We start from the raw sequence: 14,751 nt of genomic DNA, 5'->3' as shown, positions 1-14,751 counted from the left end.
GGGTTGGGCTTTGGTGTAAAGTGTAACGTGATTTATGCCAAAGTATGCCATTGCTTAAAAGGATGACCTATAGAGCGGGTGGTGTGTGTTCCCATTGTGACAGTGATAAATTCTTTCTTTCTGATTTTTTGGTTGGGAAATTACACATTGCAGCAACATTAGCTGACTAAGCTATCAAAGTCGAAGCATTTTAGCATTTCAATTGAAAGTCTTATCAAATGGTGTTCTATTTCTTTTAGGTCGATCGTGTCCAGAACATTGCCTCGCATTGCCGAATGTCCTTACATTTACCGTACAGCTTACCGGAATTTCAACGTGTGCGCCAGACATTCACAAAATAATGTTTCGCAGCAATGCATTGGAATTACTTTTAATTGCTTTTCGAAAACATTGCAAGCTTTTTCCACAAAAATCGGCAAACACCGGCTACGGCACAATTGAGTACACCGTTTCGAACAGCTACCAGTACACAATTAGCTACACTTAAAAAGCACTTGCATTTTGGAAATGTGTATGCTGTGTGTGAATTATTTGCTAGAATTGTTGTTCGCATAGTAAGGCAAAAAGAAATAACCTCTTTCTATGAAAAACCAATTACCGTATCGTATAGAGCAACAAATTGGATTGGTTTTAAACGCATATTCAAGTTAAAAGGATTTCCATTACTTAAACACTGCACTGTAATTGGTGTTTTTAATGACTGTGTCATATTTCTCCCGATTGCGACTATTGCTGCAAGAACAAAGCGAAAGAACTTCAAGAGAAAATGGCTAGTTAATTAACACCCTGAATCCCTGTAACCACACAATCATATTCAAAACATGTTTAATTAAACGTTTTTCTCACTGTAAAATAATTACATATTCGTTTGTTTTTCACTGAAATAACACAGTCTAATTGCCTAGTTCTTCCTAATCCCTATCATTCCTGCGCAATTACAATTGCAAGATCTTTATCTCTATTACAGCTATCCTTGCAACGAGGCGCTTGGTACAGTTGTCAACTCGCACGACTAATCAGGCATACGCTCATCTTGAGTTCAAGCCCCGGTATGGAATTCTGGATAGCTAAAGATGTTTCGCAAAATAAAGAAGATCCTTGCTTCGAGCGGAAACGTAATACGGAATGAGAATCAAGCCTCGGAAAGTAAAGTATAAAAACTTATTCATAAACGACAATAGTGCGATATAAATGATTATTTTACCATTTTTTCAGCTTCAAATAGTTGACTGGAACCTGGTGAAGGATGAGCAAACTAGGGACAATCGAAATGAGTTCATTTTAATTTTTAAAAGTTCACAAAGAATTGTCAGTCCAGCTTGTGATGTGTTGAAAATCATGCGAAAGAACTGAAAAATGTTTGTGATGCAAATACAACATTTGACATCTGTTGAAAAACATCTCGCAAGCAATGTAAAATGTTGTTCACATCGGAAATTGACTCGGAAACCCCTGTAAAAATATCGTAAAATAGATACATACGGTGGTTTCCATGTCACTGTTGAATGTGTGCATAGTTATTCACCGCCTGCAAGATGTTTTTCAACAGCTGTCAAATGGCGCATTTGCTTCATAATAAAACTTCAGTTTTTACATCTAATTATCAACACATCACAGAGAACTGTCAAACTCTTATTCTTCAAATGACTTCAGCTGTCAAATGGTTTATTTGTTTCAAAATGAAGTTTCAGTTTCAACACATGATTTTCAACACATAATAAAAAAAAAAACTATCAAACTCAGTCCAGCTTGAGTTGTGTTGAAAATCATGCTGAAGAAATCAAAAGTAATTAGGATGGAAATGAAATATTAGATTGATGTGAATTAACATGTTGCACGCGATGAATAACAAAGTTTACATTCGAAACTGACTTGGAAAACCCTGTAATAATAAGAAATTTATTTAAAAAAAGGATACAAAACAAACGAAAATAACTTGGACACCAGTGGATTTTTCTTTTTCAATTTTTAATTCATTACCGACCTAAAACGTGTTTTCTCTCTTGGTAGATTTAATAATTTCATTTATCATGGAATTCATTTTCACTACAGCTCAATACGAATACGATGGATCACTGCTCTGAAAAGCAAACTTGTTGCCCTAATCACCTTCTACATTGTACCCACCTTCTTTGTGCAACCCTGTTCCACCAACATCATTTATTAATTAATTTAGGTATAAAAAGTGAGACAATTTCCCCTTTACAGTGAATTCATTTTCAAATTGGTGATTGAAACCCTTCACTCCTCTAAAAAGCAAGTAAAATAATACTAATTCTACTAACCTGTAGTAGCACCTTCGAATCGAACCAAAAATCAAATTGCGCCCCTACCTTGGCTCACCCTTAGTGGTCCTCCATGTAGATCACAGCATCATCCAGCGAAATCATTCCGTCCTCGGTCAGCGCATCGATACCGCTCGGCCCACCATCCCGCAGCGCCATATCGTACAGCAGCAATCCCCCGTCGGCCCCATGCTCAGCCGGCACCGCTGCTGCTGGACCACCGGACTTCGCCTCCTCCCCGCCTTCCTTCACCTTCTTCTCGTGCACCGACCCCACGTGGCGGGAAAGGTTCGATGGATCGGCGAACGATTTCCCACAGTGCTTGCAGCTGTACGGCTTCTCCTGCGTGTGCGTTCTCACGTGCTTCGTCAGCGCCCACCGCTCCACGAACGAGCGTGGACAGTTATCGCAAGCGAACGGTTTCTCGTTGCGGTGCCGGCGCAGATGCGTGTTGTAGTTTTCCCGCACCACGAACGTCTTCTCGCACATGTCACACTCGTACGGGCGCACATTTTCGTGCCGCTTGACGTGCGCCCGGTGCTGCGAGCTCGTCCCGAACCGGGCCTCACACACGCCACACTGGAACGGTTTGTCGCCCGAGTGGACCCGCTGGTGCTCCTTCAGGTTGCCGCGCTGGGAGAAGCGCTTCGAGCAGTGCTCGCACTCGAACGGCTTGACACCGTTGTGCCAATCGAGATGCTTGTCGTAGCCGGACTTGTACGCGAACTGCTGGTCGCAGATCGTGCACCGGTACCGCTTGGTGCCCTCGTGCGACCGGGCGTGCTTGGTGAGGGTGGAGCGCGTTTTGAACGCCGCCTCGCACACCGTGCACCGGTGCAGCCGGTCCTGCACGTGCGTTTGCCGGTGCCGGTGCAGCAGGTTCTTCTCGCGGAACGCTTTCCCACACTCGATGCACACGAACGAGTGGTTTTCGTGCGCGTGCACCGATTCCTCGTGCTGCAGGACGCTGTTCAACCCGGCGAACGTATTATCACAACTATCGCACGCGTACACATTATCGCCGCCCTGCGCTGGTACTTCGCTTTGGTGCTCGCTAGCCTCCGCTTCCTTCGCTGCAGCTTCGCCCCTTCGCTTACCGCCGGCCGCTTCGTCCGGCAGCTGCACACCCTCCACCATACCCTTGCCGATGTGCAGCGTTTGCTGCTGGTGGACGAGCAGCTTCCCGTTCGAGCCGAACTTGAGCAAGCAGACGGAACATTCGAACAGGATGGCGTGCGTTTTCCGGTGCTTCAGGTAGCGCGGTTCGCGGGCAAAGCTTTCGCTGCAAATGTCGCACACAAACTTGGCGCTGATCTTTTTCTTCCCCGTAGCGTCCTCCACCAGCACGAGGTTGCCGATGTCCGTTTTGCTGTGGTTGTGGTGCACGAAACCGATCACCTGGCCCCGGCCAGTGCTACTGCTAGCCGTCACTTCCGACTTGACGATCCAATCTTTCGCTTCGGTTCGGTCTCGCTCGTCACCGGTTTCGCCGGTGGCCGGCGGTTGTGGTACAGGTACTACGGTTACGCTTTCCACCTGCTCGGGCGCCGGCGGTTCCTCCGGCAGCGTAGGTACGGGCGGCTTCGGGGCCGTTTCGAGTGGTTTGAACAAATCTTCCAGCTCGAACAGTTCCAGTGGCACGAGCAGGCCCTCCTTATCCGTCATACCCGGCTTCTCGAACAGCTCGTTCCACTTCTCCGGATCCATAATATCGGACAGCTGACTGGCGTCGTCCGTTCGCACGCTCATCGCACGGGTCGCCGCTACCGATTGCTCCTCCTTCGCCCTTGCCGACTCGATCGTTCGCTGTCCCTTCAGGATCATCTCGAAGAACTGTGCCGTCGATTCGAGCTGAATGTGACACCCGGGACAGATCCAGCGCGGTAAAACGCCGTCATTGTGGACCTGAGGCAGAGTGGCACATTTCATTTGCGTGTTTTGTTCGCCCGCTACTAGCACGGTTAGCACTTACCTTCACCGGCAGGTACTGGTTAATCAGCTTGCTCACTTCACACTCACCGTTCGCGTCACAGTCGCGAAATAGCGGGCGTCCATTGTCGTTCCTTTCACCGCACAACCGGCACACTTTGGAGTCATAGAGCGAAGATTTTGGCTCCAGATTTGCGTCCAGAGTGGACATCTTTGCCTGCTGCCAGCAAGTTCGATTGTTTACATTCGTGCGAATTGTACGATTTGTGCCCGGTCGACAAAGTCGACATAGCTGCCAAAATTACCGCCGGTTGAATCATGCAATATAAACGCAATGCTGTGCTCCACCCAAGTAAAAAAATCAAATTAATTTGTATGATACGTTATCAGGCATCTCGTGGTAGGCCGCAGTCAGACAGACCACCATAACAAAAAAGTTTGATAACCGAAAAGTATCGCTTGTTGTTTTAAACAAACAAAAATGAGTTTTTTATACTTAATTTTGTAAAGAATAACAGAATAATTTAAGAGCAAATAGCCAAAATTTCTTAAGCAGCCAAGATGAACAGCAATAGATAAACAACATTAAAGTTCCAGCCCAAATAGCCAAAATTGCTTAAGCAGCTAATTTTGGCACGCTAATGATCGCTGCTTGAATTCGCCTTTTGCAGTAAATAAACAGGATCAATGTTCCAGGTGGGTCTTTCAAATAGCGCTTAAGCAGCTTCCTTATGCCACGGTGCCGGGGATTATTTTTCTTTGTGTTTTATTTTTAAGCAAGCGTCATCGGTGAAATAAACAATAGAATTGGTTTTGTTTGTGTGCATCTGTATATTTTTAAATCCCTGACATTCATAAATTACACGAAAAGTATTACAATTTACTGTACATTCACAATCACTTCACATAAAATTCCTTCTTCAATTAACTTATCTAACTTGTGCAGTAGAGATGATGATGGCCATGAGACGATTGACGGCACCAGTCTTTGACACTTTGACACAAGCCACCTCGTACCGATGTCATGTATTAAAAAGCTATAAAGTTCCGCCAAGTTCGGTACGCTTTCTTAACAAGCCTTTAAGTTCCATCGTGAACCATACACATCAGGCAAAACAGCCGCAAGATTCCAAAGAGTCTTGAGTGCTAGTTAAAAAGCGCCATAGTTCCACAAAGTACCGTATACCTCTTAATCACCCACAAAGTACGACATCGGAACGATTTTACGTTAAACAGCTATAAAGTACCAGCTGGCTATTTAACACTTTTCTGATCATAGGAAAATCTTTTTACATTTTTGCTGTAAAAGTAACAAGGGTATAAAGGCCATGATTAGATGAACTTAGGCGAAATATATAGGAAGAAAAGAAATTCCTGGTTCCCAAATTCTTGGTTGCTAAATTGTTGCTGAAATGATTTGCTGACGGATGCAACTGAATGCCTCATTTTTTTCCCTTCAACTAATGTTTGTATCAAATTGATTCCTCATTTCGTTTAGGTTAAAATATTCAATCTCCATAGTTTGAGATCAGTTCATTATCGCAATAAACGTTATTTTGTATTTGCTAACGGTGCCGGATAAGAAGCAGCTGTCAAACGCTTCCCAACCAAAAGCGCTGCATGGGTATCGAACGAACGCGAAAAGTTGAACTGTCATCGTGACCCAAGAGGAAATTGTTACTTGGGGCGCCAGAGCAGCAAAACGCTAGCAAAATTTACGTAGAGAGTGGAAAAGGATTAAAACTTGTGAGTTTGGTCAGCTTGTTCGTGTCCAGTTTCGTGTCCCGTGGAGAATACCTGCGCACGGTCCGAATCGTGAATCCGTGGCTCGAAAGCTACTGCCAGCAACTAGCAAAAAAAAAAAAGAAGGTTATCTACTTTCACCCTCGGCACACCGGGAAAGTAAAGCGCAGCAGCGCCCGCAAAAGAAAGCAATAGCAAAATGGTAAGAAGTGTGCTATCGACTTTTGTTTTCTGCTAGGCGAATCGATAGAAGAAAATACATGATCTCGGACTCCCGGACGAGTTTCAACAATTAAATTAACCCTCCCGCTTCGTAATGTATCGTTCCAGTCGTTCGCGGAAAGATTAACCACCCTGATGGCCCGTCCCGGCCAGGACAATGTGCCGCGGGACGATGTGCCGTGGCATCTGAAGTACGGTGGACGGGCGGCGGGAATCGTCGGTGGATTCTGTGAGTAGATTTATCGATCGGTTAAACCGAAAGGTGGAAACGACCACGACGACGACGGGGGGCTCGGTGTACCCTCGATTTAGGGAGAGTGTTTTATGGCCTTTTTTTCTTTGCTTATTGCCCAGTTATGAATTAGCCCAAGCGAGAAAATGAAAACTCGCGACAGCCGTGAAGCAAAAGACAATTTGATTAGCTTTCCGGGAGAGTGGACGGATTTTGACGGATGAATCAGCCTCACTGATAAGAGATAGCGCACTGTGGTGGGGGAAGAGTGAAGAGCGAGGGAAAGACTGAAGAAACAGCAAAACAGGGCGGCTAAATTTAGGGTTTTTTTAAATAGATTTGTTTTAGCTTTTTTTTCTAATTCTTTGCATTAATTAGCGTCCGCGAAATGCGCGCGTGTGTGTGCGTGTGTAACCCGAGAGAAGAAACTGAAGCCCTCGAAGTGATAAAGCGTGGAGTGTGAAAATCAAGCGAACGAATTAAATCCCGTTCCGGACCAACCGCGATTTTATGTGACCACCGTTCCTTCCACTTCTCGTTGTGTGCAAAACCCATGGATTACTTTCCTATACGTGTCTCTCCCTTTCCCTCCCTCTTCGCGCCGTGTTGTGGCGTTGCGAGTGGAGTTTTCACTTGTTTCTGGTGGAAAATCTACCCATCCATAAAAACCTAGTGAGAAGAAAGTGAACGCGCGTGTCTAGCGAGGCGAAGAGAATTCCTCCGCGGTGGAGTACAACCAAGAGCAGCAAAAGCTGTGATGTGTGTTAGTGCGGAGAGCCTTTCAATAAGTGTGTGTGTGTGTGTGTGCGCGCATTCGTGTCACTGTGTGTGGAGTGGTTTATTTTTGGGGGCGCGGGCGAAAAACTACCCCTCTCTTACGTGAATACACGCTGTATCGAAGTGTATGTGTGTGTGTGTGTGTGTGTGTGGGGGGTGTGTTATCCTTTTTAGTTCGCAACATGCTGGCAGGTTGGCAATGTCGCCTTTCCTTCTACCAGTGCTAATGGGAAGGACTTTAGCATCTCAACCCGCCTGAAGGTTATTATGTAATTGATACAAACACTACGGCAAGCGGACAGGACACAACATGCGGGGGGGGGGGGACGGAAGAAAAGAGTACAGCTTGAGCGGGAGAACAGGATGCTGTGCTTGATGGGCTGGAGAGCGTGCGAATGCAGTTTTTTTTTGTTATATCCTTACAACAGCCAATCGTTGCAATTCAAATTGCAACAGAATCCAAGCAACAGGATACACACAGTACGTTACAAAGTTGAGGCACACATCACCCATACAAACATGCGTACATACGAATTGCAGCCAAAATGATTGTTTATTGATAACAATTTCATGAAGCTATTCGATGCAAATATTAATATTAATTTTGTATTAATGTGTACCACCGTGGGCAGGCAAATATTGTGGACTGTATTTACACTCTGAAGGGCGTTTACTGTGAACTGAAACCATCATCCGCAAAGCCGACACTGATAAGAGAAAAAAAGATATCCGGAATAGTCACGCTACAGTTAAGCAAATGAGGTCGTGTGCTATTGAACTCACTCGCTTTAAAATCCATACATTACTGCTAAAACGCATTATTTATTATTATTATTATTATTATTATTATTATTATTATTATTTTATTATTAATTGAACGGACACAGTGGCCTAATTGAAGAATTGTTTTGGCATGTTATAAAACCACTTTCTAATCGATCCTCTCATCCCCTTCCTTTTAGTTGCTATCCTGTTCGGGTTGTACAACTGCATCGGCATACTGCTCGGTGACGTTGGCTGCCTGGTCGGTGGCATCCTGCAGATACTGGCCGGGTTCGTGGTGCTGGCGATAGAGGCACCGTGTTGCTTTATCTTCATCGACTATGTGCAGCAGGCGGCAGAGAAGGCCGACCAGCGGCCGTACTGGAACCGGGCCGCGCTCTACTGCATGTAAGTAAGGCGAGGAAGCAATGCTGTTCTTTTATTGATGTATGTTTTTTTTTTTGTTTAAAATTTTAGTATCTCCATCCCGCCGGTGATTCTGTGCCTGGGCTTGGGCAGCCTGTTCGGCTGTGGGCTTATATTCGTTACCGGCATGCTGTACGGTATGATGGCACTCGGCAAAAAGTACGTATATGATGAAAACAATAATAGCACGAAAAGGAACCGGGTGTTGTAAATATTTCAATTAAATTAAGCGGGTACAACATGCAAGATTTCGATTTTTATCAAATGTTCGATTTTGGCGTTTTTATAAAGTTAAGGGGAAATCACAAATCTAATTTAATTACAATTTTACAGACCAATTACTAACCACCTAAATTTACTTACTGATCTCCTTTTTTACCTTTCAATAACATTCCCGGACGCTACTACTACCACTTCTACTACTACTACTACTTCTACTACCCAAAAAATAACATTTGCTTCTACCTAAACTTGTGTGAAACACAACTTTAACATCATCATCATCATCATCATCATCTTAAAATCATCATATAATACCACCGATACCGATGGATCAATCGTGCAGAGGATCGCGCGAGGATATGGCAGCGATGGCTTCCCCGAACGCGATGTCCCCGGTGCAGGGCGTCCCGTCCACGGACCAACACTCCACCCTGATGGAGGACCCCGACGTATGGCGTCCAACATAAATCGTTCACTAAATATCAAACCCTCCAAAACAAAAACAAACAAAAAAACAACCTACCATAAACCCATTAAGCTTCTTAACAATTTTCGCTGCTCCTTCATCATGCAAAAGCAAAAACAAGCATTTAAAAATACAAAAAAAGCACACACCAACACACAAACGTTTTGCTCACGGGATTGCAAATCACGGGAAACATGGCTAGTTGTGTCTAGGAGCCCACTATCGCCCCGTTTGCTCTCCCTGTATCGCTCGAATACTGATTACCTCCTTCGACGCCATAAAAGAAAAAGAAATCCTCTCCGATTCCCATCGCTGTCAGCGCCGTAGTCGTACGTAGGCAGAAGGCAAATCCTTTTCTTCCTGCACATAAGAACCAAACGAGCCAGTAAATGAAAATAAAAACGCAAACAGAACAACATAGATAAGAGAACCAAGCTAAAACACACATACATACGAGCTCAATCATGTAGAAGGGCAAACACACACACACACACACACACACATAGTGCTAGCTTGTAGGGAAAAGGGATGTTTCGGTAGCTAAATTTGAGAGTTAATTCTTAATTATTAAAGTTATCGTTTAAGTGCGTACGTGTGCATAAGTTTCGTTTAATGTCAATCAATGCAGGACACAGTTGGTCAGCAATTAACAAACGTATTAATAACACGCACACGACGAGGGATAAGAGTAATAGAGCAATGGCCGAACGAGCATAGTAGATAATTAAATGGTTTGGTTAGATTAGCTATTTGCCTAGATGATAATCTTTGAATTGCTAGAAGCGATTGCACCAAAATGGAAACGATCCGGTAGTAGCAGAAGTAGGGGCTCACGCGGCATTGTTCCAGAGAAGCATTTAGCATTTGGCTTTAATTTCCAATCGTTTTGACGTGCGTTAGAGCTGCGCTGTGGTTTTGTGTGTAGTGAAAGTGCAGTCTGATGGAATGTCCGCACTCTCTCTCCCCGCGTTCAACATAGTTTATTTTAATAGTGATAGTAGAAATTGAAGGTGCAAAAAAACTAATTTACGTGAACTAGAGAATCGTAATTCTATATAGTTTTGATCTCTGTTACGCGAAACATCCCCAACGCATGAACAAAAAAATAACACACAAGAAACCCCGCCACTTGTCTTGTCTAATCTCCCCATCACACAATACTTGTCCAGCACTGGCCGTTAAGGATGTGTGGTTGTTGGTAGTTGGCGATCGGCTAAATGCGTCACATGTTGATAATCGGAGAACCCATATAGAGAATATCGTTTACCATATTACAATAACCAAGATGCGGTTCAGCGCAAGGTGACACAGAAGTACCAGCGGGCGATGTTAAGCGAACCCGTTCACTCCGAGATACCGTGACATACACTTAAACACTGAAAGAGTTCCACCGCGCGCTAGTGGTGCTTGTTGTTGGCATGTGAATCAATCATAACCAGTTGTCCATAAAAAAGAAGCATAAACCCACCAAAAAAAAAGAAGAAGCTGTAAGCAGAATGGAAGTAACGGAGGGGGAGAACAGGAGAAAAGGATATTAATTAAGGCGAAACAAACTACACAGAACACTGCAACATTGGTTTTGTGTGTGTTAAAGAGTGTGTTGAATAAATGAGATCATACAAACATACACCCACACACACATCACGCAACCATCAGACACATTCACACACACACACAAACTCACACTTACCCAGTGGTAAGGACTCGTGCTTTGTAGGAGTAGTTCAGGGCAACACACACGTTATAAGGACAATGCAAATTAGGATGGATGGACGGTTCAATTAAATAGCAAAGGGACGAGCGAGGGAAAGATTGTGTGTGTAACAATCTGCTCTAGTACCCCGCAGCATGATCTCAAACAACCTCCCTTGCCCAACGGTCGGTCGTATGGGGCGCGTGAATCCCAACCGCATCTCCACTCACTAGAACGAACCTGTGTGTGTGTGTGTGTGTGAGTGAAGGAATTAAGCAATACATTTTATCGAATATAGTACACGAAGAAGGGAGGATTATTTTTGTAAAGCTAAACGAATTACTACGAAGACGCTTGGAACTTCATTCATGCTGTATGGTGCTTACTTTTAATATGTGTGTTTCATTTGTTTTTTTTTCATTTTATTGTATGGCTCGTTTTAAAAGCACACTAGTAGTGGTTTACAATTACTTTTAGTTAAGCATTCACATACACCCTTTCCATTGCTCATGATACAGGGTTTTCCAGAAGTTCTCGTAGCTGTGGGATACTTTTTCGACTCTTTCTGATTTGAAATGAACTGGGGGAATTGGACTCTATGGCAAGCTTGTTTGACAAATCCAATTGGAATTTCCAAGGAGCCTGACCAAATATGATGCCATAGAGTCCGGATCCCAGAATATGAAGTTCACTTCCAACAGGAAAGAGTCACGGAAGTGTCCGACAACTATGCCAACTAACCCTGGAAAACCCTGTAACATAGATTTGTGCTCACTGCTTTTTAAACCAACCTTGTTTTTACAACCTGTCTTTGGTTTCTTTTTATTTACTCTCTCCTTTGTGCTACTCTAATTTCATGTCTATTAGTATTATTTGGTATGATTTCATACTTTCGTTTGCATCAATTTGATTTTCCTTTCGTTTTTTCTTCTTTCTTTTCCCCCTTCTCATTTTCGTTACCCGTTTTTTTCACATCGCCATCATTTAAAGAGCGTCGTTAGAGGACATGCGAGCAGCGGCAACAACGTCGGCGGGAGCCAGCTCGTCCGCTGAGCAGGGCAACGGTATGTCGTCAGTCGATGTCATCGGTGGCGGTGGTGGTAGCACCACGACCAAGCAGAACTCCACGCTAGTGTATAATGTCCAACCGATCTCTTACAGCGCACCGCCCCCGTACGATAGTGTAGCTTAAAACGTGTGCGAAAAGATATGAGCCACCCATCAGCAACGCATGCAGGCATTGTAGGAAAACGCGAGGAATGGGGCACGGCGCGAGCGCCACTTTTATCTCAAGTGGATATGGAGGGGTAGGAGGTAGTGTCTGTGCGTGCGTACGTTTGCTACCCAGCTTATAGCAGGACTGCGAGACTGAGGAATGGGGCTGTTTCAGTGAGCATAGCATTGTAGGGGCTCGATGTACACATCCCTCTTCGAACCGCTTCTTTCGATGCTACCACGGAGCGTGGAGTAGGTTAATTGCGAAAATTGTGTAAGACCACGTACATTCTACTGCTCAGCTCTGTCTTCCTAGCTTGTTTTGGTTTTGGTTATAGATTTCGATGGAAAACAGCATCAGTCGTACAGTGTGTTAATTGTACCGAGAGAACATAAAGTAAATACCATTTGCTTTACTACACCTAATAGGCAACAAAATCTACGAACGAACGCTTTCTTTCAATTTACCTATTATTGCATTATTTTTAACCCTTGATATGAGCGTATGATGGAAAGGAATTATTTCAAATGGAACTAAACACAAAATAGGTAAACCAAGAAGGTGGGACAGATTTTAGTTGGACCTTTTTTTAAACTCAGCTTTCATGCCAGAGCATGGAGAAATTTTCTTTTTTTTTTATCCTGTCTTTCTATTTCTGTGCCTATTTTCCTCCCGTCTTACAAACGTCCAAAGCAATTGTTTGTTCACTATGAACAAACACACACACTTGTGCCGTTTGGCTACAGAGTTTGTACACATGCATCGCGGCATGGGGAATAATATTTATGAGATCTAAGTTATCGAAATGCTCTGCAAATGTTTCATATATTAGAAAATGTGATAATTTTAGTCCCTACTCTAATCAAAAGCAATTGCTTCATTGATGAAAAAAAAGAATAATCCACTGGTTCTGTTTGAGACAGACACGCAGACAGAAGTACACATTCCAGAGCTACCTTTCGAGACGCGTGGGGCTTGTGTGTTAGAACAATTTTGCTGTATTCGAGTTAATAATAATTGCCTAGCTTTGACGGGGGTGCAGCACACGGGAAGCAGCTTTTCGAAGGGCATAAATGGAAGCTGGTTAAGCGAATGGTGGACGGACGGCATTCAGGCGCATCTGCTACCCATTGTTCCGGATGGCAGGTGCAAATAGCACGTAAGTTACATATCCCGGAAGCCAACGTTGTTAGTGCTTCACGCTTTCTTTCGTGTCTGTGGTTCCATCGGTTGGTCCCGTTTCGCTTAGTGCCGGAATGCCCTCGAATAATGGCACTAAATTGAAATTATTCTTACTAAACAGCAGGTGTGAGATGAACACAGCATTGAAAACATCATTGGGCAGGCGTTGTTTTGAATTTTGTTTGTATAAGGGAAGCACCGTTGGAAAGGCTTAATAAAAGAGAGATAGAGAGTTAAAATAGTTAAATAGCATAAATTACCCTGACACATGGGAGGATGAGGCGATGAGTGACACGGCTTGCAAACAAGGGGGAAGCGAAAATCAATAAAGCTTCTGCATCATTTGTTTAGCAAAGAAAAAAAGACACGAAAAACTGCGTTGCGAACCTACGTACCGACCGACGGCTGGGGGAGAGAAGTTAATACAAAAGTCCTCCATTGCGCATGTAGATAAGCATGCATTATGTAAAGAATACCATATTTACATAAACTATATATACATATACATATATCGTGTACGATACAAGAACGATAGAGAAGCGCGCATAGAGAACTAATGAAAAATAAAAAAAAGCAACAGACAACAACAAGAACAACAAAAAAAACACACACACATCGTTGAAGAAGAAAGAATAGAAAACTAGACAAAACAGAATCATAAAAATAAAGAAATGAATTAAAGAAAAAATGGTAGAAAAATAAGAAATATCGAACCACATAAACACGAGTGCAGAAAATAAAGGAACAAGAATATTACCGTTACCAACCTCTGGTCCGTATTTGTCATCGGTTGCATGTGCATGATATTTGAAAAGAAAATAATTAAGTGTCCATTATGCCTATACACTTGTGTTGGATTTCATGAATCGTTCTTTGAGATTCATTCAATCATTAGTGATAAGTGATTCGAATCGACTCTTCAAAGATTCATGAATCTAAAAAAAAAAATCATGAATCTTCAAGGATTCATGAATCTCAAAAGATGTCGAAAGATTCATGAATCCATTTTAATTCACATATCTACAGGGATCAATCAATCTTTAGAGGTGTAAAATATTCAAAATATTGAGTTTAAGCGATCCCACCTAACATGCCTGTCGTGGGTTCATGTCTCGTATGGACCGTCTGCCCGTAGCAAAACTAACTTTACGGCTGCTTGGTACATCCTAAGGAAGTCTCGACCACATGTATAGGTTGGCATAAACGTAGGTTGTTTCGCCAAAAAGAAGAATTATAAGAAGCTCAAGCAAGATGAATCTTTGGAGATTTATGAATCCCTTGATTTCGTGAATCTATTGAGAGTCATGAATCTTTCGAAATTCATGGATCATACCAACCGATATTCAATTTCAATGAATCATTTCTTAAATTCATTCAGTGTCATGAATCTGAATCAGATTTACCCAACACTACTATAGGCCGGCTCTTCTTTCAGGAACTCACTCCGAAGGGACTGGTGCACTTGGAATGTTTGCTTATTTCTTTATTACCTTCAGTTTTGGTTTCATATCTGCGTGTGCAGTTTTTGAAAAAGCTATTTTATATTTATTCAAATCGTTCAATTCGATACCGATTGTCTGTTGCATTACCTCACCG

General features: G+C 43.2%; 2 protein-coding genes across 5 annotated transcripts; one reads left to right on the top strand and one right to left on the bottom strand.

Annotated features, from left to right (window-relative positions):
* Positions 1-1,955: 1,955 nt before the first annotated feature.
* LOC121599076 (zinc finger protein 2-like) lies at positions 1,956-4,468 on the bottom strand. Its single transcript, XM_041926581.1, has 2 exons — positions 4,258-4,468; positions 1,956-4,190 (listed from the first exon to the last, which is right to left on the bottom strand). Exons 1-2 carry the CDS (start codon positions 4,423-4,425, stop codon positions 2,346-2,348), a joined length of 2,013 nt encoding a protein of 670 aa, XP_041782515.1. The 5' UTR covers positions 4,426-4,468; the 3' UTR covers positions 1,956-2,345.
* Positions 4,469-5,879: 1,411 nt separating this feature from the next.
* Positions 5,880-13,917, top strand: LOC121599077 (calcium channel flower). Of its 4 annotated transcripts, XM_041926584.1 has the most exons (7): positions 5,880-6,159; positions 6,288-6,408; positions 8,151-8,358; positions 8,428-8,535; positions 8,942-9,047; positions 11,748-11,821; positions 11,919-13,917. In XM_041926584.1, the coding sequence occupies exons 1-6, from the start codon at positions 6,157-6,159 to the stop codon at positions 11,808-11,810; spliced, it is 609 nt and encodes a 202-aa protein (XP_041782518.1). In that variant the 5' UTR covers positions 5,880-6,156; the 3' UTR covers positions 11,811-11,821; positions 11,919-13,917. The 4 variants fall into 4 exon arrangements, with proteins under 4 accessions (XP_041782518.1, XP_041782517.1, XP_041782519.1 ...); XM_041926583.1 differs by having other exon boundaries at positions 11,748-11,958; XM_041926585.1 differs by lacking the exon at positions 8,942-9,047 and having other exon boundaries at positions 5,881-6,159.
* Positions 13,918-14,751: the final 834 nt, after the last annotated feature.

This window comes from Anopheles merus, chromosome 3L, assembly GCF_017562075.2.
Source record: "Anopheles merus strain MAF chromosome 3L, AmerM5.1, whole genome shotgun sequence".
NCBI lineage: Eukaryota > Metazoa > Arthropoda > Insecta > Diptera > Culicidae > Anopheles > Anopheles merus.
This window is presented reverse-complemented; position numbering and strand designations above follow the sequence as displayed.